General features: G+C 47.7%; 11 protein-coding genes across 11 annotated transcripts; 4 read left to right on the top strand and 7 right to left on the bottom strand.

Moving 5' to 3' along the window:
- Positions 1-472: 472 nt before the first annotated feature.
- Positions 473-1,665, bottom strand: I303_103015 (uncharacterized protein; the record flags this gene model as incomplete). The annotated part of the gene is made up of 8 exons (XM_018406360.1): positions 473-555; positions 629-686; positions 777-861; positions 943-1,053; positions 1,117-1,156; positions 1,224-1,319; positions 1,414-1,465; positions 1,543-1,665. 8 exons carry the CDS (start codon positions 1,663-1,665, stop codon positions 473-475), a joined length of 648 nt encoding a protein of 215 aa, XP_018264854.1.
- Positions 1,666-2,371: 706 nt separating this feature from the next.
- On the top strand, positions 2,372-3,187 carry I303_103014 (uncharacterized protein; the record flags this gene model as incomplete). Its single annotated transcript, XM_018406359.1, has 1 exon — positions 2,372-3,187. The coding sequence occupies one exon, from the start codon at positions 2,372-2,374 to the stop codon at positions 3,185-3,187; it is 816 nt and encodes a 271-aa protein (XP_018264853.1).
- A 1,853-nt stretch (positions 3,188-5,040) lies between these two features.
- On the top strand, positions 5,041-6,859 carry I303_103013 (uncharacterized protein; the record flags this gene model as incomplete). Its single annotated transcript, XM_018406358.1, has 7 exons — positions 5,041-5,133; positions 5,215-5,431; positions 5,509-5,540; positions 5,613-5,700; positions 5,762-5,976; positions 6,104-6,452; positions 6,546-6,859. 7 exons carry the CDS (start codon positions 5,041-5,043, stop codon positions 6,857-6,859), a joined length of 1,308 nt encoding a protein of 435 aa, XP_018264852.1.
- A 178-nt stretch (positions 6,860-7,037) lies between these two features.
- I303_103012 (uncharacterized protein) lies at positions 7,038-9,775 on the bottom strand (the record flags this gene model as incomplete). Its single annotated transcript, XM_018406357.1, has 10 exons — positions 7,038-7,334; positions 7,396-7,530; positions 7,591-8,105; positions 8,166-8,364; positions 8,428-8,585; positions 8,647-8,880; positions 8,951-9,191; positions 9,246-9,333; positions 9,393-9,568; positions 9,632-9,775. 10 exons carry the CDS (start codon positions 9,773-9,775, stop codon positions 7,038-7,040), a joined length of 2,187 nt encoding a protein of 728 aa, XP_018264851.1.
- Positions 9,776-10,109: 334 nt separating this feature from the next.
- I303_103011 (uncharacterized protein) lies at positions 10,110-11,344 on the top strand (the record flags this gene model as incomplete). Its single annotated transcript, XM_018406356.1, has 5 exons — positions 10,110-10,442; positions 10,508-10,870; positions 10,946-11,054; positions 11,118-11,177; positions 11,229-11,344. The coding sequence occupies 5 exons, from the start codon at positions 10,110-10,112 to the stop codon at positions 11,342-11,344; spliced, it is 981 nt and encodes a 326-aa protein (XP_018264850.1).
- A 357-nt stretch (positions 11,345-11,701) lies between these two features.
- Positions 11,702-14,274, bottom strand: I303_103010 (uncharacterized protein; the record flags this gene model as incomplete). Its single annotated transcript, XM_018406355.1, has 2 exons — positions 11,702-13,527; positions 13,668-14,274. 2 exons carry the CDS (start codon positions 14,272-14,274, stop codon positions 11,702-11,704), a joined length of 2,433 nt encoding a protein of 810 aa, XP_018264849.1.
- A 511-nt stretch (positions 14,275-14,785) lies between these two features.
- On the bottom strand, positions 14,786-16,004 carry I303_103009 (uncharacterized protein; the record flags this gene model as incomplete). Its single annotated transcript, XM_018406354.1, has 2 exons — positions 14,786-15,643; positions 15,708-16,004. 2 exons carry the CDS (start codon positions 16,002-16,004, stop codon positions 14,786-14,788), a joined length of 1,155 nt encoding a protein of 384 aa, XP_018264848.1.
- Positions 16,005-18,313: 2,309 nt separating this feature from the next.
- I303_103008 (uncharacterized protein) lies at positions 18,314-20,447 on the bottom strand (the record flags this gene model as incomplete). Its single annotated transcript, XM_065968677.1, has 10 exons — positions 18,314-18,478; positions 18,612-18,790; positions 18,906-19,026; positions 19,127-19,247; positions 19,352-19,504; positions 19,605-19,727; positions 19,805-19,838; positions 19,941-19,986; positions 20,128-20,206; positions 20,374-20,447. The coding sequence occupies 10 exons, from the start codon at positions 20,445-20,447 to the stop codon at positions 18,314-18,316; spliced, it is 1,095 nt and encodes a 364-aa protein (XP_065824749.1).
- Positions 20,448-21,030: 583 nt separating this feature from the next.
- I303_103007 (uncharacterized protein) lies at positions 21,031-22,960 on the bottom strand (the record flags this gene model as incomplete). Its single annotated transcript, XM_018406352.1, has 5 exons — positions 21,031-21,123; positions 21,203-21,432; positions 21,616-21,809; positions 21,873-22,048; positions 22,175-22,960. The coding sequence occupies 5 exons, from the start codon at positions 22,958-22,960 to the stop codon at positions 21,031-21,033; spliced, it is 1,479 nt and encodes a 492-aa protein (XP_018264846.1).
- Positions 22,961-23,973: 1,013 nt separating this feature from the next.
- Positions 23,974-26,194, top strand: I303_103006 (asparagine synthase (glutamine-hydrolyzing); the record flags this gene model as incomplete). Its single annotated transcript, XM_018406351.1, has 6 exons — positions 23,974-24,142; positions 24,272-24,423; positions 24,511-25,039; positions 25,119-25,418; positions 25,501-25,603; positions 25,675-26,194. 6 exons carry the CDS (start codon positions 23,974-23,976, stop codon positions 26,192-26,194), a joined length of 1,773 nt encoding a protein of 590 aa, XP_018264845.1.
- A 200-nt stretch (positions 26,195-26,394) lies between these two features.
- I303_103005 (uncharacterized protein) lies at positions 26,395-26,969 on the bottom strand (the record flags this gene model as incomplete). The annotated part of the gene is made up of 2 exons (XM_018406350.1): positions 26,395-26,730; positions 26,886-26,969. The coding sequence occupies 2 exons, from the start codon at positions 26,967-26,969 to the stop codon at positions 26,395-26,397; spliced, it is 420 nt and encodes a 139-aa protein (XP_018264844.1).
- Positions 26,970-27,001: the final 32 nt, after the last annotated feature.

The following is a 27,001-nucleotide window of genomic DNA, read 5'->3' as shown; positions in this document are numbered from 1 at the left end:
CGCAGCCGAGCCAAGCCTCATACCTATATAACCTGTGATCTACGCATCATGCAACAGCTGTATTCACATAGGTGCTAAGATCGTGCTGGCATCGCCTCTCCTCTTGTCTACTCGGTATCCACGGTAGAAGGTAGATCGTACCCTGCTTTACCAAATCTGATTGATCGACAGCAGTACAAAATGACTGTGATGATGTTTGACGACTGAATTACTAAATAGCGTAAGTTGACATGACTCTCTCAGGACGCCACACCTAAAGCACAAGCAAAATCACGTTACACAGCAGTACAGAATCTTTTCGATACCCTACTGTTAGTAACATCGGTCATTGGCCGCATGTCGAACGCTGACCATATAAATGTATAATTAGATGAGATCGAGTAGAGGTATTTACATGCTCTATCGGACAAGTCTACCACCGTCTGATAATCCCCATCTATAGGCAGTCGCTTGACCAGAAAAGTTTATCCTTCTATACAAACTGCTTAGACAATTCCCATCCTTGGGCAATACTAGCTACCAGCGCGTCAATAGCGAACCCTTTCTTCGAGTAATCTAGCATCACGCCAAAATATCAGCTGTTCCTCTCGTCCAGCGTATCAGCGTACCTAAAGGGGGAAAGGCTTACCTTTGAGGGTAGAGTGAAGATCTTTCAGAGCAACAACTCGCTTGATGATATGTTCTCCCTAAACAAGCAACGCATCGCACTTATGCATCAGCCGCATGTCGCAATATAGTCCTTTCCGTTTGTTTTCGGCTGTCAAACGATGGCTCACAGGTTCCAGCTTCTGTTCTGGCTCAGGATCATCCTCGCCCAACTTCACATCTACCGAAACGAGATGCATATTTGCTCCTGACATACTTTTGGACTTGTGAGTCAGCGTTCGGATGCGTGTGTATGTACGTTCAGAACGTCGATCGACCAGGTAAAACTCAACTTACCCAGGATCCTTGACTAGGATATCGGACACCTCCTTGACACTCGCATTCCCTTCTCCAGCTTTACCTGATCCATACCCCGTCTCCTCGTGCAGTTCTCGCAGAGCGGTCGTTCTACATCAACCCAAACGATCAACTTCGTGTTACTAAACCTGAAGTATGACAAGATTGGCTCACGCAGCATCTTCCCCTTCATCGATCAGGCCAGCCGGCAGCTCTGCAGCCACATCAACCTTAGTACAGAATCAAGCCCATGCAGCGGAAGCGCGCTTTCGACAACTCACCAATAACAGTCACCCCTGCAGGCGGACGATATTGCTCGATGATGATCGTAGATACAGGTTTCGAGGGATGATGGAGCAATGCCAGGATATGTACGGCTGTCAAGTCACAAAATGCTCTCATCAGCTCATGCACAATAATCAAGGACTCGGGTTCGGGTTTTCAAGTTCAGCCAAGGTTTGATAAACGCACAGTCGACTCCGGCTTTAGGTCTTTTAGTCCTATTAGCGACTTCCCAATTCCTCTGTATATAATACCAGATGATCAGTCGATCTCGTTTCTTGCTCAGACATGGGTGAGTCTTGATGAGATCAAGCATACCTCTTTCCCTTCTTGGTCTTTCCACCTGATATTCTCCAATTTCAACCATTTAGCATCCGTCTTGTATTCCTCGACCTTGAGGATCTGCGGTTCTTGCGCTTGGGTTTGAGCGTTGTTGGACATTGTGCGAATTTGATGAGTCGATCTCTTTATGTGAGAAAGGTCCGGATGAGGGGAGATAACAAGGCGATGTATACGTCTAGAAGGGACTTTGAGGAGACGTGACGGTGTGAGTATGCTTGATCGCATCGAGATTGAGATCGAGGTGAAAGGAGAAGAGGAAGACGATGATGAGGGGTGTACACGTAGAGGAAAGGAGGTTTACTCGTATGACGCAATTCAGAATAGAGTGGGCAACCAAAGTGGAGGTCATAGCTCCGTAAATGCATTCGTGCCCCTCAGTCTCGTTGAGATCCAGCGCGACTCTTTGCATCGTGCGAAACGTAGTTCATCACGCGAACTCGCCATTCGACCATGACAGCTCATCTCGAGATTCCGTGATGAGATGAACATATCCATCCCAACGTGACTGACTTTCTGACGAATACTAATCTGACCTTTGCGAGTCTGATTACACGTGGGACAGGGGGGATCTCGCACTGACCTGTTTGCGATTCCAGTCGCGAAGGTCAATGCGTCGAACCAGTGACACGCAGCAACATCTGCGGCAGTGACACGGTTCGATACAGTGAAAGCGGCTAAAATTTCGTGTCTCTCTCTCATTTCATTTCATTTCGCAGCTTTCCTGTCTTATTTGCCACCGTACTTTTCAATTGCTCCAAAAAATATTGATTGAGCGCAAAATCTGGCTGTCAGAGTCAGAGTCAAAATGGCATCCTGTGTAAAGTCTGGGTGTTCATGTGGGGCTTCTTTTGGTATGTGCCTCGCAATTTCCCGCGGGTTTAGCAAGAAACGACAACACAAATACAACCGAGTCTCCATCAACGGAAACAAGAAGTCCAGAATCAGCAAATCGGCCAAAGACAGCACCGCAAATCCGGGACGAAACAAGGCCACCCTCAACCTCATCAGCGCAAGTTCGAATGTCATATCGATATCGGCCCAGAAATTAAATCTTCAATACCTTGCATCGGGCCTTACCTTCCCTGTCTCAACAGCTACGACAGACCATCAGATTGATACACCTTCTGTTCCCGGTGGAAGCGGTTCTTTAAACTCGCCAATCGACATTGAGGAGATCGAGAGCGATGATGACGGGGTGCTGTATACGCCAGCGGATCTAAAGGGATGTAGAGACGAAGAGTTGGAGGAAATGCGAAAAGAGAGGGATCAAGCTAGAATCAGACAGGCTCTGATGGAAGACAAGTACTACGCGGAACAAACAGAGAGGAAGAGATTGGAGATCAAACATGCTAAGATGGAGAGGGATCTGGAAGTGAAACATAAAGGACAGAACGAAATATACGAGAGGAAAATCGACTTCTATAAGGAATGTAAGGGTCGTGACCGCGAAGAGTACGAGTATGCCAAGCAGTCATGGACTCTTGCGCGTGAAAATCTGCTCAAAGAAGTGGAACAGGTGAAGGGACAACTCAATCAAGCGAACGCCGACAATAAAGGGCTTGAAAGGGATTACAATGCGCTGAAGACCAAGTGGGACACCATCAAGGGCTTGATGGACTGAGTTGTATCATTGATGTCATCAGTATGAAAGGAGTCGTATGAGGTGGGGTCATCAGAATAGAGTGAGTTGCATCCGTGGGGTCATTAGTATAAATTTTCTAAACATCAAATGCATGTATGTACTGTAACATGACACTGCGAGCACGGTGCCCGGGAAAAAAGGTGGAACGGCAGTTTACTGTACGAGGTTGTGCGATCAGTGGGCTCATTAGCTTGCAGCGAATCATCGTTATTATTGATAGCCCTCTCCACACGTTCCGACATCACCACCGGACTCATATATTCCCGATTGGCCGCCGGGATACATCATCGATCCCCCATATTGAGCAGACTGGGCGGTATCGGGGCCAAGGTAAGACTGAAGCTGACAGCGGGCATGTTCATCAAACGGATCTGCTTTACGATCTGATTCAGATGATTGCGCATGACCTTGTGACTCCGGCTGAGCATCGTCAAGCTGATAGCTATTGGCGTCGTTCCTCGGTGCACCCAGCCTTCGGCCTTGATAAACGCAGTCTGTTCCCCTGCGTGTACATCTTGTGCAATCGCTATAATGTAGCAGCATGTCATAATAGATTCAGCAATGAGTTCAGTATCTCAAGGCTTGTCTCATAGGTAGTACTGGTGGTACTTGCTTGGACCCATCTCCAGAGCATTTCACTCTACTCTTCCTGCACGATTCGCAAGTCTTTGAAATATTTGGTGGCTTGTATATATACCCGTTAGGAGATCTGAGAGGTCCTGAGGCTTTTCCTCCCTCAAGCCCGGACGATGATCTATCACTGGCGGTACTCAGGCCAAGAAAGGTACATGTTTGGCGCTTGTCATCCCATCGGGAACAATGCCTACAATCAATGGTCAGCAGAGGGTCACTGCGATCGGTCCGGCATTTGTTCCATTTGCATACTTACACGACATCGTCTTTTAGGTAGGACGCGCATGATATGTGTTCGTTGCTACAGACATCACAGCGATATCTCGGCTTACCCCCGGGCGCTTTGACTTCTTTCCAGCCAAATGAGCTGAGGATGGTAGTAGCATCTGCGCTACTCCCCGCGTATTCGAGGTTCCCAGAGTCAGAGTTGGATGTAAGTTCGTCCATCTGGACTGCGCTTTTGAGGATCCCTGCTGGATTCTATGCTGAGTTACAATTAGACAATGAAAGAACATCACTTGCCCAAGTCATCAAACGCGGGCCAGGGTACAGTATGAAATATATATGTCTTGACAATTCGCCGTGGTTAGCGTACAGGTCAGCTGGAAAGGTCTGATGAAACGCTCATTCCTTTGTGAAGTCCATTGACAATATCCCTTGTGACGAGCGAGAAGTTTGGTAGAAGGAATAGGATCTGTCGGCTGAGCCAGTCAGAGCAAGCACATGCTCCTTTGAAGATCGCACGGATTATAATGATCTGCCGCAGACACGGTGTTCCGACGATTGGGCTCTCGGATATATCAGGCGAATCAGTGTCATTCACGGTGCGAAATCGCCTGGACCACATGTAACGACTTGCTGCCTCGGCCGTTCTCGCCGTTGAAGCAGGGGTTGATGTATCATTCGGTCGGTCGCCATGCATCTGCATCGGATGAAGGAGATGACCCGGATCGTTACTTGCGCTGCGCACCTTGTCAAGCACAAAGGGTCACGATGAGAAACGGGAATCTTCTCCAAAAAGCACGTCGTGAGCCGAAATACCGCCACAGGGTGGATACATTAGGTGCCACGTAGATCAGTCAAGCGACAAAGTCAGACGCGAGCGGATTGTCGAACCGCTTCGTGTTCGGCTTCCATACCTTGTTCATCGTACATCGTCTATCATTGAGTCGTCATCCAGTCCAGGAGCAGATATCGCGATGCCGCAAGATGCCGAGCTGATAGGCTCATACATATCCTTGGGTGTGCAAGCATTGATACCTATTATACTAGGGTCTTTCAAGTCTCTGAAAGTGCGTTTTCGGTGTCATTCCGGGTCAAACTCTCCCTTCGGAAAAGCTCATGTGTCAAGCATCATTGTCATTTTTATATAGACTCCAGACTCGACGATCAGGAAGCGAAAACTATCGCGCAAAGCGCACCTACTCGATGAGGAGGATGACGAAGAGGAAGAAGAGGCAATAGAAGAGACTCTAACATGGGCCGATTCGCTGTTGTTCCCTGTATTCGGATCGATAGCTCTTTTGGGCCTGTTCTTCTTGATCAAGTATGTGGGAAAAGAATGGATAAATACGGTGCTTGGGGTATACTGTGAGTCGACCCAGTCCTTGTATTTGACGATCGTGTCAAGTGCGTGCATGTAGCTAAAAGATGACATTCATTTGTAGTCACCGGTGCGGGGATGTTCGCTATTCATTCGGTGAGTCTCATCAGCTTCCCTCAAATCGTACATGATAATAAGCTGCTGATGGCTCTTTTGGTGGAATTATAGACGTTCTCCTCGATCTTGAATTGGTTACTTCGAGCAGCAGGCAGGAAACCTACTACCTATCATATAAGGATATCAGCGGGAATTAGACGTGAGTAAGACCATACTCCCTCTTTACTCCTTCGTCATGCTAAAGTCAGGCTGTCTTTTAGAGGTATTCCATCTTCCCACGACGCTCTCGTCACTCATTCTTATACCGATCTCCGTCGCTCTTCCTTTACTGTACATCCCACTAGGTCGGCCCTATATCCTTTCCAACGTTTTGGCGCTCAGTTTATGTACAGCGACATTAGCATTATTAAAGCTTGATTCATTCTTGACCGCTTTCCTATTACTTGGAGTATTGCTCGTATATGATATTTTCTGGGTAAGCTCAATCTTCTCGATCACGCAGATCTCCCAACTAGTCCTCATCTAACATCACTCATGCCGGACATCATGTCTTGAAAGGAAGAGCTGACTTCTCTCGTCTCGTCTCATTTCGTTGGATATAGGTATTCGCTACTCCCGTCATGGTGACAGTCGCCAAATCCATAGACGCCCCCATCAAGATCCTCTCCCCAAAGACATCGATACTCACCGGTACTCCTAAGGATTTCACGATGCTGGGTCTGGGCGATATCGTTATTCCCGGTCTTGTCGTTGCCCTGTGCTTGCGTTACGATCTAGCGAGATATGCGAAGAATCACCCAGAACAAGAGGTGACAGCACGAAGTAGATTCTCGAAACCGTATTTCATCACTGCAGTGATCAGCTATATCATCGGATTGACGACTACTGTGGTGGTCATGCATACTTTCAGAGCTGCTCAGCCTGCTTTGCTATATCTTTCTCCTGCATGTAGTGAGTCCAATGATATCTTTCTCGTCTAATTGATTATTATACGCGATCCTTGTTTCTACATACATGCTGACCATATTATCCGGTCACTTACAGCTCTTGGACCTATAATACTCGCTTCTGTCCGAGGTGAATTGAGGGAACTCTGGGGATGGTCAGATGCGCCAACGGAGGAGGACGAAAAGAAAACGAAGATTGATGAGACGATAGAAGCTCCCTCGGAAGCAGCAATAAAAGCTAGAGCAGCAGCCAAAGCTGCTAAAGAGGACCTCATTGAGACGGAGAAGCCAGAGGAACCTCAGGCCGATGGCACGACCTTGATAGACGAGGATGATAGTTGGATGACGGGTGGAGTGGTCACTCCTGATGAAGGAAAGGCTAGAAAACGTAAAGGTGGCAAGAAGAAGTAGTCACTTGGTAGACGATAAATGACCGTGCATATTCTTATCATCTCAATAGATCAAACGGGAAATCAATGCATGGTATAAGTGACGTACGAACCGTCTAAAAGTATGGAGAGCAGTCGATTGCGCTATATACCGCATATGAAGGTAGGGAGAGAAGTAGGATTGGATCGAATTTGAGCCATCACTGACGAAGACTTCTTCGATACTTGATGAAGGCTACCAAGTTCTCATACGCCTCTTCACCTTGAGTCCTGAGTTGCCTGTTCTTTCGCTTATCGATCTTCTTCACCTCCCCTTTTACTTTAGCTACTGTACCACTCAAGCCTGAGAGGAAGTTTCCGGCTACGAAGACCGGTTGATCGTATGCTCGGGTTTCATCCGCATAGATATCGATAATGGCGTTGATGACAGCGATCAATATCTCAGGCGTGGGCGAGGAGGATGAAGTTAGGAGTTGAATGAGCCATGTGCCGATCACCTATATGATTATTGTAAGCTTGAGCAGCTTCTGCAATCAAATTAAAGGATGTGTAACGCACCTGATTCTGTTCGACTGATACATTTGGCCTGGAGGCAAGTGCGGAGAGCGCTTCGATAACTCTGCCTTTGGCTACATCCGATCGCAGCACGCTAGTAGCATCGATCAGTGTTTGGATTTGCTCATTTTGTACGTCCTGAAAACCCAAATTGTCGTCAGCTACTAAGCGCTCCAGGAAAAACTAGATTCAACTGACCAAGACACTGGGCGCGACTTTTACTGTGCCCCATATACAGCCAAGAGCCATCTCAAGCACTTCAACCCGCATTTCCTGACCCTTCATCTTCAATGCATCCGGTTCTGAACCTATCGCGCCGATGATAGCGAACATACTCGACCATATTTGCTGTGAAGGTACCGCGCTGCAGATCTGAGCTGAATCGCCGCCTGACGGTAAAGAGGCGGCAGCCGTAAGGAGCAGATTATTGAGTGCTTCCAACGCTCGAAGGTGAAGTACGGACAGGACGGAGGTGGTCGGTGGATGTGGGGATGGCTGGTTATTTGCCGGAGGGAAGGAGAGCGGGGTAAGCTGAGAAAGAGCGATCAATCGGGCAGGGAGTTGCAGTGTCGTAAAGAGGTGAGACAAGGTAGCGCCCGGGTTGATCGTAGGTGATTGAGCGGGTTCCTCGATCCCAGACAACGGATCTCGACCTTGTTCTATCAGGTCCTCATCCGCTAGTATCTCATCCATGTCTTCATCTTCGTCGAGGTCTAAATAACAAGAGCATGTCAGCTCCTGATTTGCTGCGAGACCTGATCAGACCGCCTCACCTTCCTCTTGAGCGATGGCTTCGGCAGGATTGACGGGCACATCTTCCTCATCCTCCAGACCAGCGCATATGTCCGTCAATACTTCTGAAGCGATCACAACCGTTGTCAGGTTTCTCTCGATACGTTCTAATGATACTTCGGCAGTTGATCGATGATCCGTTTGAAGATTTTTCCCGAGATTGGCTGTAACTTCTTTGGGCTATTTGACATGTCATTAGCCGGATGGAAAGCTGCAGACGGTGAAGCTGCGAAATCGACCTACCACTTGCTGTACAAGCTGCAGAACCTTGTTGACGACGTCTGTCAGGTTGACATCCAGTAGACCATTGATCAAAGGCAGTATGGTGCCACTGGTTAAGCCTGAAATGTTCACCCTCTCGTCCGTTCTGGATCCAGCAAGTACACAGTTGCGGATGACACCTGCAGATGCAGGTCAGCTGATGCAGTTGCGTTGCGGACGAAAGCACCCGAAGAAGCGTACCAGAAACTAGGATTCTCCTCAACAAAGCTCGACCGTCCGGGAAATCATCTGCCGTATCACCGTTGGGTTGCTTGTCCTTCCCCTTTCCTTTGCGGGTCTGAGCGGCGAGACTGCTCTCCACTGGGGTATGATCCTCTTCGATAACGCCTATAATCGTCTCCAATGCGTTCGGGTAGCTGACGACGGCTTTCCGGAAAGGCGGGTTATCTTGAGTGAGGGAATATAACGCTTGAGCTGGGAAGCGCAATGTTAGATCAGTCGCTGTGCGAAGCTTGCACACGAAAGCATTACATCCCAAACTTACCGGCTGCAAGCGTTACATCGAGACCAAAAGACTCCCTCCCTCCTAGAACTTTGATGAGAAGTCCCTCGCAGCCTACAGCATTGACAGCTTGCAAAGTCTTGGGGTTGGCTTCAGCTAAGCTCCATAATAGCGATATGACGTTTTCCGCTAGGGATAGCAGGTGTTTCCTGGCTTGGAATTCCGCGTCCGTCGGCTTGACTCCTTTGGGAGCCACCGCAAGAGAGTCGATTGTATTTGTGATCTGATCATTTTGTTAGCATAGCCCTGCAAGGCTAAAGGCTAAAGTCCAGCCCACCTTGCCTATCAGGACAGTCAGGTGCGACATGATACCCTTGTTGGCCATTTCCCCACACATTTCATGTCCTCCGTCTATGGCTAGATTCCTATAGTAGCACTTTAGGACAACTGGAATCTCCGAAGAAAGGGGATGGTTTGACCTCACCTCAGTGCTCCCGATGCCTCCACCAATACCTCATCGACACTGTCCGACAGTCTTTCGATGAGCTCTCCTACAACGTTTCGACTTTGGAATAATCGCCTGGTAGCAGCATCATTCTGAATCAGATTGCAAATTGCCGCACAGGCCCAGGTCCTATCTGCATATTCTGGGGATTTGAGCTGAAGAGAAACTGGCTCAATTAGTGGCCGAGCACGTTGAGACATGAGCCGTGTTGGACTGACTTTGTTAAGGATAGGTAACATCTGCTTCTCCTTATCTGGATCAGCTTTCCCCTCTCCTTTCCCACTGCCCAGGTGCGCATCCGGGACTCTTATGGGGTTGTGCCTCCGACCCTGAGTCTTCTTCTTGTACTGAGATTTACCCATTCTATCTGATGGATTTTTTGTGTTGGAAGACTGTATGTGTCAAGCAGAAGTTGAGCGAGAAATTAGAAAATCAAAATTCAGTTGATGATCTTGCGTAAAAAGTTGACAAGTATGGGGGTGAATGCGGGGTTGCAGGTTGATGTGATGCAATACCGTGGGAAAGTGGAGGCGCAAAGATCGGCAGCACGTGGTAATCTGTGTTGTTGATTTTATTTTGTGATTTTTGCGAGTTGTGAGATCTCGGCAAACGTTCACGACGTTATTGCATAGATCTCCTTGTCAAAGGTTTGTCAGGGTGTCAGCAGGTCAAAGACGGACTGGCAGAAATATGAAGATGATACAAGCAGCAGAAAAGGATCAATACAAGACAGGAGGAGATGATCTGGACGATGGGCTGGAGCTTGATCCCGACTTCTTAGCTGCCTCAGATGAGGAAGGGGATTCCGACAATGACGGAGATGTCATACAAGACGGGGAACGAAATTTAGCTCCTCTAGAGGGCGAGGAGGATGAGATATTACGTAGTCCGATAGCGGAGGGCAAGAAGCGGAAAATCGAAGAGACAGAGGTGGCAGAAGCGAACGAGGATGACGATGGTGACGAGGAAGCTAAGAAGGCGGATAAGAAACGTAGGAAGAAGGAGAAGGAGAAAGAAAGGAAAGCGAAAGTGAGTTTAGCGGATCCAATCTCGGATCGCAGAATTGACTCACTTGATACTTCTTGGTTGAGCAGAAAAGGCAGAGCAAGTCTGGAATTAGCGATGATACGATACCGACCCATCTGTCAACGGACGATCTTTCGAATATACTGCTGGTCTCAATAAAGGAGTCATACCCTTCCGCAAGTCAAGTCGAGCTTGACGATATTGTCATCCCTCAAGAAAACTTGCTCCCTCCCCCTAATTACTCGCTGAAGAAGTCTGATGACCCGTTCGCACCGCTGCAAGAAAGGATAGAAAGTATACTGAAACCGTTAGAAAAGAAGAAGATTGTTATAGGGCAGCCGCAAATAATCATACTCGCTCTATCTGGCCTGAGATGTGCAGATGTAGTGCGAGGAGTGAGGGATGTGAAGGGGAATGGTGAAGTTGCTAAGGTCAGTCAGCGTCAGCTCTCTGATACTCAACAGCTGTGTTGGACATGCGATTGACAGACTTAAAATTTCGAACAGCTCTTCGCGAAACACTTCAAGCTCGCCGATCAGATCAAATACCTACAACAAAAGAAAGTCTCAATAGCAGTCGGAACACCGGCTCGTGTAGGGAAATTACTCACAGAAGGTTAGCTTGAGCATATGCTGTCGGGTTGATGTAATCCGGTTAATTGAATGACCTCTTGTATAGGAGCTATCAAGATCACGTCGGATACTGTACTGCTCTTGGACATCGGCCATCAAGACAGCAGTGAGTACAGTCTATCCTTCCGCTGAATAGAAAGCTGACGGCCCGGGGTAGAAACACGTACAATACTGAATTTACCAGAAGTCCGAGATGAGTTGTGGAAATCAGTCTTCGCTGGACAATCGCGGAAAACCCTCTTGAGCGGTGGGATACGTATCGGAGCTTTCTAAGCTCCTTTAGTACTTTCTGGGGCATGTCTGAAGGGGAAGATTCTCGCCTTACTGCTGAGGACCTCAGATCCGGTATCATATCAATGCAAATCATTGTTTGCTAAATCTATACAGTACGCCGAAGGTCTGGCATAAGCTCACTCAACACTATGCAATATCCATGCGATCTCCTTGTTATTCAAACGGAACGCGTGCACTTTAGCTTAATGCTGTACGATACATACACGAGTCCCAAGATAGTCACGATGGAAAGAAGATTTACTACGTTTGACTAATGCTACACTACTACACTACTACATTACTACACTAATACACTTCTCCGCATATATGCATGCACTGATGAACGGAGAAACCAACCTAATCTTCCAACCCTGCATAACCCCATATTTTCCTGCCCAAAGCATGTCCACACCCCTCCTTATGAGCTCCGCTCATCCCGCCTCTTCCATCAACTCTCTCCCCTTCCGCTCCTCGCCTCGCAGGCCCCTCGCAATCAGGTACCGTACACAGCACACAAGTCGCCAAATTGCCCCATGATTCACCTTGTCCCGATTCCAGAAGCTGTAAATCGCCTATTGCCTGCTTATACACGTCCAGATATTCCCTATGATTCGCTTCGGACGATTCAATCTCAATCAAGCCAGCTGTCAGGTCGTGTGGTCCAGGCACTGATTCTTCACTCGGCATATCTGCGATTTCTTCAGAGGTGGGGAATCTGAATAACCTAATATCCAGTGGCGGTTTATTCGATACGGAGGCCGATGCCGTCGATGCTTTACCTCCGGAGCCGTTTGAGATAGATGCGCGCCGTTTCGACTTTGATACGTGTCCATTTTTAGCTGCTGCTGATGAGGAGGATGCAGTAGAATTTGACGAAGTCGAAGCATGACCTGACGATCTCAATTCTTGCGCTCTCCATTCATCCGCTTTCCTTCGTGCCCTTTCATACTTATCCGCAATATGGACTGCCCATCCTAGAAGCTTGTTCAAGCCCTCTTTCCACCCTTGATGGAACTCCTTTTCCCACTCTAACACTTTATCTTTCGAGACGCCGGAAGCTTCTCCTCCTATACTGATACTCCTCAATTTCGGAAGGGGGGGTAAGACCATATAAAGCTTATCGGGTGGTGGTACATCCACTAGATGCGCTTGACCAGAACCTCCAGCTGCCGATGATCCGCCTGTCCTCCTTGATCTATCTCGAAGGGAGAACGTAGATTGCGCGGCGGATCTATGACCTCTCCTCGATCTGGCTAATACTATCGCTCGCTGTTGTTCTTCTATCCTTTCTCGCCTGGCTATCTCAGCCAGAATATCCGCGGGGACATCATCGTCGTCCCCTCCATTCTGTATACGTTCTTGTTCCGCAGCTATCCTCTGAGCTCGTATCCTACTAGCTTCAGCCTCAGCAAAGCGGGTTCGCTCTGCCAATTCCCATGCTGCGATTTGACGTTCCCGCTCTTTACCCCTAGCTAGTCCTGCAGAAACCACCAATCCACCTAAATCATGGCACAGTTCCGGGCCCTTGTCCCTCGCGGTGAACCCAAACAGGTTGACATGGTCCAGTATTAGGTGTTCCAAGTTGGTATACGTGCGTAGCAGTGTGGTGAGGTTGGTATCGATCCGGACATTCGTAGTTGAGATATCCAGATATTGCAATTTGGGGAACATAGTCCCAGAGCCTCTAGGCGGGTTTATGAGGACCCGCAATAAGTCTCTGGAAGGTACGCGCAACCGCAAATGAGTGAGGTGCTCAGCTACGGGCGAAGCTCCGACTTTGGCAATACAATTGATATCGAAGAACACTATAGGTTGGGCGAATGTTTTCGGTTTCGTTATCCCCAATTTCTCATTCAAGAAAGGGTTGCCGAAGGGGCCATGGCCTGTATACGCCTTTGAGGTGCCTATATCCAAGGGATTCTCGGAAGCTGATGAGATCGAAGTAGGCGGTGTAGATCTTCCAGAATTATTCTCCGAGTCCGAAGACGATCGCTCCTCGCCATCCTTTTTGGCTAGGGATAGATCAGCGAAAGATCCAGCGAGGGAGGTCGAGGTGGAGTTGATAGCTGTAGGAGGGACTGTTGAGCGTGGTGGGAGATCTTGTACGATCGATAAGTGGGTGAAAGTCGGTAAGGATGGCCATCGTTTCGTGAGTGTTTCTACTGCTGTGTCGAAGTACGAGCCTGGGCAATACCAAATTTAGCTGACGCTGCCTTTCACCGAGTTCACAATGTGATAGTATTACGGAGTGAATGTTACGAATTCTGAGGAGGACTGAGGAGGACTTGAGAGCAGGATCGAGTAAAGTGACAGACAGACTCACCAGCTAAGAACTGATAATAACTAGCTTGTTCGACATACGGTCTAAACCGCATCTCCAACCTCCTTATCCCCTGTCGGGGATTCTCAAACAATTCCTCCAAATGATCAGGCGCGAAATTCGTTCCTATATTCAACAAGATCGTGTGTAACGGCGAATTCGTCGGTATACATCTTAAAGCGTTATTCAATATATCCGCATCTCCTTTCCACGATTTCATACTGAACGATCTAATCTCTCTAGCATACTTGAGGGTTCCTTCATTTCGGTCTTCATCTTGATCATGTTGATGTTGATAACGTTCACTCTCATTATTACTTTTGAGTTTCCTCCAGAGAGGCCACAATTGCTTGCTATTGTAAATGATCACATGTCTCCACAAGTTCCGCAGGGATATCTCGTACCCCGGAAACACCCTTGTCAGAGCCAGAGTAGTGAGTTGACGATGTTCGGCAGAGACGACGGAGAGTAAATGGTCGATTATCTCAGGTGGTAATTTCAATAAAGACGGTATTGTCACCACTCCTCCTTCTTCTTCTACCAGTGGCTCAGGTGGGCTTGAGCTTGACCCCACGGAAGAAGAAGAAGGAGTTTGAGTATATACAGACATCTTTGGCAAGTGTTAGTGGTGTACAAAACCAAGCGGAGGAATAGTAAAATGTATCAATCTGGTCCTGGAGTAACTCCCGGCAAAAAGGAATCTCACCGGGAACGAGAACAACTCCACCATCAAACTCGGTTAAACCCGTCTAACCAAACGGGTGGCAAATATCCATGCACTCTGCCCCAGCCTAGGTCTCCGTACTTCCCAACATGCATCATTTGCGCAGCTGCATGACAGATATTGCGCTCAGGCGTTTACAAGTACAAATGCACCAGAGCATGCTTGTCCTCATTCATTAGCTTTGCGATTTGGCATCGAGATTTTGAAACAGGAAACGTCGTTGCATATCGTTAAAAAAGTCGTATAAAAATGCAGGATATAAAGTGTTCTGTAGGCTGTAAAGTGGGTTGTACGTAGTGTGTATGTTGAGATGCTATTATATGATCACTTGGACTACCACAAGGATCCGACCATTCATTCACCCCAACTCGGTGATCGCGATTGTGCTATGGCCAGGTTACAAAGTAGTCACTCTCGCAACTCTATTTCTGCCTCTTTCTATCGGTTCTTGCGAATGCGGTTGAGGTGGATTTGAAGGAATCTTCTTCTTTGTAGTCCAAGCAGCTAAGACCATTTCTTCCGTACATACACCCAAATGATGTTGATGTTGATGTTGTGTATGATCCGGTATTATAACAGGATTCGTACTATTGTTTCTACTTCCTCCTGGCGAAGCGATACATTCTTCGGAAGTCGACTCGTCCTCTGTAGATATCAGACTGGGCGTATCAATCTCAACGTCCCTTTCTACCATATCGACGGGCAAGCCATTCAAGTTCAAAGAGGTGAATCCGAATCCACAATCTTTAGTGATTTGTTCATCACCTTGCTCTTCTTCCTCATCGACTTCCTCGATCTCGGCTTCGCAATTATCCGAGATTGATCGGAGGAGGTTGGCTAATGTCGCAGAGATAGATTTGTATCCTTCAAATTCAGGGTGTCGATCCTCGTCTGCTGGAGAGCCATTTGATCGTGATTGAGGACACATTCGCGCGAACATCTGTCTGCGTCTTTCCATACATTCTTCCCACTGTCTCTTCTCTTCTTCCTCGTTCTCATCGGCTTCACCATCTTCAGAACAACTCTCAGTGGGTGGCGGCGTGTTCAGGAAATATGAATCGACCGTCGTGTCTTGTTCGTCATCTAGGCTTTCTGGTTCATCGGCGTAAGAGTTTGGATCTGATAAGAAGCAATCTCGAGATATGGAGAGACAACGAGATCCTCTTTCGGGCAAGACGCATTCTCGTTCTGCCGTACTAGGAGGTTCCAATGGGGTACGGTCATACTCCTCATGCGAATAGGTATCGTGTGTGGACTGTATAATCAGTGGATGCATTAGTATCCTTGAGTGGATTATCGTGCAATCTCTCGATACTCACGGTAACAGCGCACCCGTTCATTTCTCTCCATCTGACGCATTTCGTCCTCTTCCACCCACTCTCGCTTGTGGTGCTCGAGAACGAGGTCGAACGCGAGCCGCTCGGCGTAGGTCCAGCGCTCTCGAGCTGGGGAGTGACAGAGCGGGAACGTGAAGGTGAAAGACATGATCGGAGCTTCGGGCGAGGCGAAGATATGCGCGCGAAGGGAGGGGGAGCAGGTACGGGACATGTGTTTGATGCTTGACCAATAAATGGATTGACAAATGTCATTTGCGCTTGATGTTCCAGGAGTATCATTTCGATGAGAGTCTCAATGTATAGCGCGGATATTATGTATGGTGGCGAGGCTTTGTATGTGTATAAAGTAGGTGTCGGGTTATTGTGTACAATTGGAGTAAATAGGTTTGGACCTAGAACGAAACTAAGTCGTTATCGATAATGAATATGCCTTCTCGATCCAATCTATGAATCTCGTTGGCGTGATTAGATCAATACAATCAACCAGGTGTTACTGCTCAATATTCATTCTGAGAGAGAGCTCGTTTGTGAGGAAATGCGATAAGCAAAAAGGGTTGACGTTGATGTTGAAGGAAATTATAGTTGTTTTGTTTAGTCGCACGGATGTAAACTAAACGTGTGATTAGAATAAAGGGATAGTGCGACAACTACCACAGTCTGGTGGTAGTATATGACTGAGTTGGGTTGATGGCCCAACCTTGTCGTCACAAGGTTTAAACCCAGTCGAAAACCAGTTTCTCCCAAACCGAGATCAAGATCAAATGATGATGAGGATGCCAGATACCGAGTAAGCGGGCAGGCAGGTGGGTGGATTTGATGGTGAGACGGGTGGACGGTTATATGTTGATCGGTTATCGGTATAATTCGGTTTGATTGCGATTGCGATTGCAGTGTAGCAGTGTGGTGATTGATCGGGGTTCAAAGGATGGTTGAAAGAGGGAAAAAGGTGCTAAGGAGATGGTTTGTGTATATTTGATGGATGATTGATCGACGAAAGAAAAGTAAAATTGAAGGGGTTTTGGTCGATCTTTTCAAATATAGGTATGTTGAAGTTGAAATTGGTATTGATTAGGTAGTCGACGTCTGATTGACGTGTAGATTATAAGTTAGTGGATTTGATTCGAGGGGATATAGAGGGTCGTTTATGTTGATTCAGACCAAAGGTGAAATCCACGCGTCTAGTGACCAAGGTTAACCTTTCTTTCGCTACAACAACTACTAATGCTGAGCCTTGGTTGGTCAATTTCCCCTATTCACGTCGCTTTGATCCCCTGTTCCGAGGCGTGACGGCGTTGTTGGTCGTGATTTGATCTAGCACGGACGCTTTATTCTATTCCCGTTTTTCTCCTTGTTTCCGTTTTCCGTTTCTCTAGCTAGAGAGATGTTGGTCGAGCAGGTGATGTCAGAGTAAAGTTGCACCTGAAACAAATTCGTCCTTCTTCGTACGTGTGCGTGTGCGTGTGCGTGGGCGTGGGCGTGTTCCTTCACCCAGATGTGCTCGTTGTTGAGCAATTTATTGTTTGTGGTTTGGGGACGTAAATTGGGTTATTGATTTACCGGATTGTTTCTGGTTGGCCGATTTCGATTTATAGCGATATTCTTTGTGCTTGAAAGTGAATGAGTGCTTGTGTGAGCGTATAGTGTAAGGTAGCGTACGAAGAGCAAAGAGGACACCCGAAGGCGAACCTTTCTCCTAATGAAGAACGTATATGCTTTTGGACGTTGTTGTAAGTGTGTATGTATTCGGAAGAGAGAAGGAAAAGGGGGATGAAGATGGATTTTAGTTAAATGGTTGGTTAATTCGCAGGACGGTTGGACGGGATTCAGGCTGTATTAGAATTTGTCCATTTGTCCATGTTTTCGTTTCGTCGAAAAAAGCCTCATACAAAAAGTTGTATTCCACCCAAATCATGTGAATTACCCAAGCTTCCAAGCTATTAACAAAAGCTATAAAAAACCCTCTTCCTTCTCTCTCTGCTCCCCAGCTCTCCAGCTCTGAAGGACTGCTAGCTTTCGGAAGAGGTTGAGAAAAGGCACAGATGCAGAAACGTTATTTATTCGCTATTTTGGCAGTTTCGCCAAACTTCCCTAATGTAGTAATAATCATACCCTCACAATTTCTCGCCACTACTTGATGAACGGCGATTTGGAATTTGATTTGATTTGATCAACATGACGCGTCAACAAGTCAAGTTGTAATGTTCTCCATTTCTCGCCACAGTGCATTTCACCGTGATCTTGTTGAGTCCTTTTGACGATGTTATGTTGGCGTTCCCTACCCTTACCTCGAACAAGGTGCATATGCGTATATGTCACCAGGTGATCGATAGAACAGCAACGCATCGTACAACATGTACGTATATACACCAGTGCATGCCAGGATACGTATTTGAACCAGAAGCTTTACAATATAAAGGCCAACTGATCTTCAAATACCGATGCTCATCGAGCTATATGAGTACATGACTAGGGTAGCGTTGCTCCGCGACACCAGTCCCTCTCGCTCGGGCATCTATATTGCTCCTTCCCCTTGAGAAGCCTGCAGGACGCTGATCAAGTCACTGAGAAACGGCATCTTCCCAGACCAATTACTGTTTACTCATGGCGTCTTTTATCCTCAAACAGCATTCCAGAAGCTGTAATTCCTCATCTCCACCTTCGCACAACCCTTTATCGCACTCCGCAATCGCCATAGCTGCCAACGATTTCGGTAAAGCCGGTATTGTTGGCAACGGTATCAGTGCGTCGTGGATCTGCGAACGATGGAACAAAGCCAGAAAATATCAGCGTTGGATCAGTCTCCTGACTTCAACAAAGTGTTGATGCTGATCTTGGTGTGGTTGCATTCGATCTGGTATAGCTCTGTCGAAGTAGGACGAGACTTACCTGTTCCAGGACTTGACCCGCACTCCAACCCTCCCTTCCGACCCTTTTCACTGCGGTTCGTACACCCTCGAAGCCACCTGAGCCAAGGGTAAGATCTATCCCTTGATCTTTGTCTACTCCCATCACACTCAACAAGTGCGTTATCAGATCATCCGGTACTACTCCTGAGATTTCATGGACTGATCAAAATCACAATAAGGCAAGGCAAATTAAGTCATCCTATCAGCTATATGCCTTTCATCGAGTTGATCCGAACCAAACCACTTCGAACTGATGAGGGATGTTATCGCTCACTTGATAATGCCGATATGGGGGTCGGCGGTTCCGTCGCTCCATGCAATCTTTGAGCGGTTTGCAAATAGGTTATAGCTTTTCGTAAATCTCCACCGGCCAATTCGAGAATCAGATTCAGAACCTGAAACGATCGCATAGTGTCAGCATCTTCTTGACCACAAGAATTTCTCATTCTTCTGCCAATGTTTCACAGCATCAATAGTCCAGCATCCGTTACTCACCCCATCGTCGGCTTGTACACCCTCATTTTGCGCTATCATTTCGATTCTCGCCTGCGTACTATTCTGAGCTAGGGGTTTGAATCGGAATTTACTGCATCTTGAAGCGAGGGGTTCGATGATCCTACGACAGCCAGCAGTCATGAGCCTCCCATCCTCGTTTCACCACACCACACCCGGGTTTGAGCATGGGCATGTGCATGGGAATGATGTAGAGTCGTTGCTCACCTAGTGACATAATTACAAACGAGACAGAACCTCGTTATTTTCGAATACGTCTCCATAATTCGTCTGAGCGCTGACTGGGCATCTTGAGTCATCGAATCGGCCTCGTCCAGGATGATCAATTTATAAGGTGGTGAAGGATACGTCTTGCCATCGCTACAGCATCACGTCCAAATCCACTCAGCTCAACTATTCGACTACTCGATAGCTCGTGCGCTACAACTATTCGGTAAAATGAAGTCTATATGCCACTCACGATGATTTGCCTACATGTCTAGGAGTCTCTCTGGCAAACGTCTTGATCTTCTCCCTGACTACTGAGATACCTCTTTCGTCCGATGCGTTCAGCTCCAATACTCTTGCGCGAAACAAGTCGGGACTACAGTGCAGCACAGCATGAGAAATGTTTCAGCTAAGCTAGTGAGCTCAGACTGAGGACCGGGAAGTGACAATTACCCATAAAGTTGCCTTGCAAGAGCTAATATCGTACCTTCGCAAAGGACAAATGCGAGGATAAGCCATCTCGTCAGTAACGGATTAAGCTCGCATTGCAACTGAGGCTATCATAACATGAGGGACAGGCTTGACTCACTCGTCTTTCCTGTACCTGGTGGACCATAGAAAAGCATATGAGGTAACTGTTTGCATTGAGGTCTATCAGCTAAACTAGCCCCGACATTCGGAGGGTAATCCAATCCCTTTTGATTCCACACTCTTGAGGCATGTACAAGGGACCGAAGCAACATAGGACGGTGTTTGGAGAGAGACCCTCAACTCACGTTGGTCGATGCTAATGCCTTCCTGAGCACAGCTACTGTATGTTCCTGCGACGAGACATCCTCGATCGTTTTTGGGCGACTGGAAGTAAAACAGGCAACACCATACCACGTCAGCTTCACAATAACCAATAGCCAAGCCCCATCGGATCAAAGCATTATTTGAAGTCGGGTGATTAGAGAGCATGGTTGACGGTGAGAAGACGGATTGCGCTTTTGACAGTCGATCTGAACTTGACATGGACTCACTATTTCTCGACCCAGGGTTGAAATTTGGGATCTACAGCCAATTGACCCGTAGCTTTCGGCGCAAAAGTGGTCATCCTCGGTTTTTGATGTGTCGTGTCCTATTTCCTGTTGAGTGACGGTGACGGTGACGCCAGCTGAACGGAGGAGGTGATGGCTTTGAATTAGGCTTGTGATAACACTGATACAGTCGTGAGCAGAGGAGGAATGATCGGGGAAAATCAATTGCAGTCAGTTGGAGTTTGACTGGTTGACGCGACTTTCGATCGGATCAGTCTCATGTTGCTTCAGCGCGTCATCCTCCACTTGTCGAAAACATTTGTGAAATGTAGGCTCTCTTCCTTTGGATTCGATGTATCATGACATGACATTGCATGACGCAGGTTGTATCGACTTTGACAGTGGATGCATAGACGATATTCGAGCTCACAACGGAAAAAACCAAACACGGATCATGGGGTACAATCGGGTCAGGTCAGAAAGAAAGGAAGAACAACAGGTGCTGGAAACATACAAGGGGTTTTGTGCAATCGTACAATCGTACAATTGGGAAAGATGCAGACACGGAAAGATTATACAATGTAAGGGCCTCTCAGCTTCTCAAGTCCACGATGTTGATGAAAATATTATTCAAATCTGGGCTCTCAGTAATGGGTCGGATTACCTGAGCTCAAAAGTACTGCTACTTCGCTGTGGTACATGGGTAAGGAATAATTCTTGGAATGGTTCTTGGTTCAACGAGTGGAAATAGTACTGATCGGAGGAGAATTGTCAGTGGTACTCATAACCTGGATCAGGTAACCATTGAGGAGGATGATGAAACGAGACACACCCCTCGAATAGTGGCTTCGCCCCTGGCAGGAGGCTCCCTAATCTTATTTGAGCTTTCCCTTCTTCTCCCTCCATCAGGTCTTCTGTTCACATCCGCTTGACTCGATCCGCGTCGGATTATAATTGGTGCGGGAGGACCAAAGGACGTTCGAGGTGTAGAAGGGGTAGTAGGTGTCGGTGGTTCGGCCGGGGTTAAAGGAGGGGACAGGTCGACAAGGGCATAGTAGAAACCTGCGAAAGTTGTACGTGTGAGCAACGACTATCCGTTTTCACTGAATAGAGTGACATATTCAAGCATCTTCTCGAAGTTGGATATCCCCATATTCGGGATCTGTGTAAAAGGACGGAAGGGTGCGAAGAAGAACAAGACCCGGCGCTGTCATGTTTTAGCAATGCAGGAATCACTGTACTCACCAGCAAAACTGGCTCCGCTGATATCCCGAACTCGGTGATCTGGCACCAAAAACTTCTCCTTGATTCTCAGAAATACGAAGTCTCTCTCTTTCGCCTTGATCTCACCCTTCGATCGGTCAGGTAAGGGATCCCGGAGGTATAACTCAGGTTTGACCATGTCCATTCTAGTTGAAGGCCTTCGGAATTGCTCGAACCTGTTCACGAGCGAAATCATCAGATATGTTCATCACCACGTGCGAGAGATGAGAAATGCTCACCGGCCGAAATGACGGAGATCATCGTGCTCTGAAGCTTGATATCGAGATCCAGTGATAAAGCCATATTTCATCCCGATGATCTCTCCGTCGAAGAACGTCGTCAGATGAGGATGTGAGTCGGTAAGATGCGAGATTGACAGATAGCCGGACACGTTTGACTCGGCAAAATTGACATCCTACGCCATCGCAATACGCGAAAGGTAAGATCAAGCAACGATCAGCTCCATCATCTTCGGATGTTCGGTGTAATTCGGGTTGAATGCAGAAGAGGACAGTTAAGCCAGAAAGGGAGAGACACTCACAACAAACTGAATCTCCACTTCATATGCACTCCTACCACTAGTTTGCGTGCCCCGAAAGATGCTTCCGGGGTACAACGCACCTCGGCCGATAGAGGGGACCCTTGCCTTTGTCACGTCAAGGAGGGGATTAGGCGGTCTGTCATACTCTTCGATCTCCGAAAGACCTGCATCTCGTGGGGTGCTAATTCTCTCGGGAGTGGCGGGGAAGTCGTTGCTGATTGCATGTAAAGGTGATCTAGGCAAAGCGGTTCTCCATGGTCTAGGATGGTGCGTAGGGAGGGATCTCGATAACCCACTTGGTTCAGGCGGGGATGATTCCAAATGACGATCTCTTTGCGGAGTTGATGGGTCTGGGGAAGGTATCGTTTCCCTTGAGGTAGCATGCTCTTCGTCATTGGAAATGACACTCTCGGTCTTGTCTTCCAGATCTATACCTCTGAGCCCCAGGCCCAATCCCATGCTCATGTTCGAATTAGACGATACATTCCTAGTTAAATCTTCGGAAGAAACTCTTTCTCGCTCCGCTTGACCGTTCTCTTGCTCGTCCGTATATGCGTTCTCGCACGCTGACATTGAGATACGCCTCCGAGCATCGGGTGTATTGACGCATCGTCCGCAGATCCTCTCGATCGGATCACTGAGTACAACTATCCCCTCATTGGTACCCGTCCCGCTACTGCTTGATGAGCCGTTGAGATTGCCCATGCCGCAGATGGAGCACTTAATCACCCCTTGAGGGTGATTGGGCGTGGGCAGAGGGTTTGAAGGCGTTGATTCGGCTGGCATATTGCTTTTGCCTGATAGGAATCGTCATGTGTGAACGTGTGATGATTGGGATGCAATCGTTCGATGACGACAAAAGAAGGACCGCTCCGATCCGGTAGGAAGTTGTGTTTGGATGTGAAGTGTGTGCTCTTGGCGCAGATGGAGCGAAGGACGGTGTTGATGCAATGCTGTCGCTTGAGGGGGCGATGTAGAAGATGATGATCCGGCCTTATCTCGCTTAGGTGTAGGTGTATGTATGATTCTATGTATACATATGAGGTGGAGAATGGGATCACGTACAAAACGAGTACTGTGGTGATGACCATGGGCTCTTGTGCGATTACCGCCGCTCTTACCGCATCATTCGATTACCCGTGGTAAATTACCTTTTCAGGAAAATACAGAAACATAGAGCATTCCTTTATCAGTCACTCCTCGCGTCACAAGAAACAGATATGCCTGATGAATACAGATGGATATTTGGGAATCTCGCCTCATGCATGCAGAGCGCAGCAGCAACGACAAGAAGTGTGTCTCAACATGGTGATTCTCATCATCATCGCCGAAAATGTCTCTACGAGCAAAGAAGTCATCGTCGCCGGCTTCTGATGCCTTCGTTATCCGTGACAACCTGAACGCAGGGAGTTTGATTTGATACCGATGCTGCGAGATATCATGACGTGGCAATATAACCTGTATGTTTCGTATATTCGGGAGTTCCGGGTTGAATTGATTCGAGTCAAATAGGAATTTAAGCGTATTCGGCCCAAAGCGCGAGAACTACAAGCTGTAATTGGCCAAAGGGAAAAAAGTCGGATCAAGCGCCAGACGACAAACGACAAACGATAGATAATTTCCAGAAACAATTCAACAATATCTCTCTTATCTTTCGACTCATTCAACTACAAATTGGTACTGGCAACACGCAAACGGTATTGCTACCAACTACTACACTTCGGCTGGCTCTCACATATTCATTCGCGACATCTCCGAACAGTTCTCCTGCCCGCAACAAGTAGTACCAAGAAAGCAAGATGTGTGGTATTTTCTGTTGCTTCAACAGACAAGGTGACTTGGCGTCATACCGACCTAGAGCAATTGCTTGTTCGAAAAAGCAAAGGCACAGAGGTCCAGATTGGTCAGGATGTTACATGACCAAAGACACCATTATGGTCCACGAGCGTTTGGCTATTGTCGGTGTCGGTGAGTTTCCTTTTTCCGGTATCCCAGTCAAGCATGGAAAGCGAGTTTTGTCCGTGATCATACTATCCCATTCAAACCCGTAGAGATGGTACTCATAAGGCGGCAACGCTAATGTCGCGTCCTCCCCAGACACCGGTGCTCAACCCCTTGTCAGCGAAGACGATCAGCTCGTCCTTGCCGTCAACGGTGAAATCTACAACCACGTCGCACTACGAAAAAACCTGAAAAACCAAGATGCCGTCTTCAAGACGCATTCAGACTGTGAAGTCATCATGCACTTGGTGAGTCCATGAGTCCATAAGCCTCCCGACACCTTTCTCGTCCGGTCTGAACAACCCTAACGCTTGTTTGCGTTCACCGTTGATCAGTACCGAGAACATGATACCGGACTCTGCGCAATGCTCGACGGAATGTTCTCTTTCGTCTTATTGGACAAATCCGTCGAACCACCCAGATTGATCGCAGCTAGAGACCCAATCGGTATAACGACACTGTACATGGGTTTCCACTCCTCGCCAGACACCATTTACTTCTCCTCCGAGCTCAAGGCAATCCACGAAGAATGTGACAACTTGATCGCTTTCCCTCCTGGACATTTCTACGATTCCAACACCAAGCAATTAGAAAGGTATTTCAAGCCTACATGGTGGGATGGAGACAAGAAAGAGCTCGATATCCCGCACAACGAGGTTGACTTGAAATTGCTTAGAGAGACCCTCGAAGCTGCTGTTAGGAAGAGATTGATGTCTGAAGTCCCTTACGGTGTGCTCTTGTCTGGTGGTTTGGACAGTTCATTGATCGCCTCTATCGCTGCTCGAGAAACAGACAAGTTGGCTGAAGAACACGAAAAATTCAGAAGGGAGAGGAAAGCAGCTATCGCTGAGGGTAAATGGGTTGGTGAGTATACTTTACCTTGGTCGAATAATGGTTGGACACTTCACAGCGACAAGAGGCTGATTGCTCTTGGTGCGAATAGGCGACGAGAAACCCCTCGCATCATGGCCGCAACTCCACTCCTTCGCCGTTGGTCTGCCAGGAGCACCCGATTTGATAGCCGCCAAGAAGGCTGCCGATTTCCTGGGTACAGTGCACCACGAATACACTTTCACATTAGACGAAGGTTTGGATGCTATCGCTGAAGTGATCTATCACCTCGAGACCTTCGATGTCACTACCGTCAGAGCTTCCACCCCTATGTACCTCTTGTCGAGAAAGATCAAAGCAATGGGAGTCAAGATGGTGTTGAGTGGAGAAGGTTCCGATGAGATCTTCGGAGGTGAGTCGTTTTGCATAACAGATAGGGGACCGCGATGGATAAGCGCTTCATTCGGTCCAACAGCTGACGAAACCGCTCATAGGATACTTGTATTTCCACGCTGCCCCCAACGCCAAGGATTTCCATGAAGAATTGGTCAAGCGAGTGAAGAACTTGCACACTGCTGATTGTCTCCGAGCCAACAAGTTAGTAAAGATCCTTCCCTTTGCATCTGAGCCTCAAACTTGATCAATCGGCTGACGCTTCCCTTCTGCAGATCTACCATGGCATGGGGACTCGAAGCACGAGTACCGTTCCTCGACAAAGAGTTCCTCGAAGTCGCCATGAATGTCGATGCCAAATACAAGATGTTCTCCAAGGGTACTCACCAAGAGATAGATGCCGACGGTCGACCCAAGATGGAGAAATACATCATTCGAAAAGCCTTCGATTGTGCTCCCGATGGAAAAGCCTACTTGCCCGACTCGATTCTCTGGAGACAAAAGGAACAATTCTCCGACGGTGTAGGATACTCCTGGATTGACGGTATGAAGGACCACGCGGCTGCTGTCGTGTCAGATGAGAAATTCGCTGCTCGAGCAGAGAGATTCCCGGAGTCTACACCGGACACGAAAGAAGCTTACTGGATCAGAGAGATCTTCGAGCATCATTTCCCATCGAAAGCCGCCGCTGGAACTGCGGTACGATGGATCCCTAAACAGGAATGGGGTGTATCCAGTGATCCGTCCGGAAGAGCTGTTTCGATCCACACTGCAGCTTACGAAAACAAGGCTTAGATTCAACCTCTCCAACAGGTTAAGGGGATGGTGAATCATTGTCCATACAGGAAGTATGTTAGAGACATCCATGCATTGCATAAACAGGACTTACTCTTCAGTGCACGAGATCAGATGCTAATGCATCATGATGGAAGCGATACAGTATCAGCGATATGACGTCTTGTATCCTATAGTACTACGGTACTTTGATACTAATACTAAGCTTGACTGCCACCAGCACCAGTGTTGTTCTGAGCAGTGCTATCGTCGTGTCCGGCGGCATGGGGATTCCCGACGTACACACTCGAGCTGTCATCGTGCTCCTCTGCGCTACCCGCCTGACTGTAAGAAGCGTTGACTTGGGTTTTATCGTTATTCAAATCAAATTCCCAATGGGTTAATCCTTTTTCTCTGAATTTCTCGACATCGTCTTTGCTGAACTCGTAGAAATTCACCTCGGAATCGGGATTGTAAGTCGCCGAAGGCTTCAACACGAATCGCGTACCCCCGACAGGGTGACGCTGGCACAGATGGTATTTCCCGGTCTTGGTGTTCTACTTGCTTAGTGCGAAACGTCAATATGGTAAGATTCCGAGCAGCCATTCCCTTGACGACAGATCAGTGCACACCCACTTGACTTCGAAATCAAAGATTTCCGATCTCCGAAAACCTGGAAAAACACTTTTTGCCAGCGCGCAAGTCGAGTCACCCTCGTTCGAGTGGCCACTTCGATTCGGGCCATAATCACGATGAACAGCGCCGTGTGATTTCTCAGGGGCCCGGATTCCGACATCTGATTATTAGAGTGAAAGAAGCACGCCCCAA

The sequence above is a fragment of the Kwoniella dejecticola genome, chromosome 3 (genome assembly GCF_000512565.2).
Source record: "Kwoniella dejecticola CBS 10117 chromosome 3, complete sequence".
Taxonomy (NCBI): domain Eukaryota; kingdom Fungi; phylum Basidiomycota; class Tremellomycetes; order Tremellales; family Cryptococcaceae; genus Kwoniella; species Kwoniella dejecticola.
The sequence above is the reverse complement of the archived record's forward strand: the minus strand, read 5'-3'. Positions and strand labels throughout refer to the sequence as shown.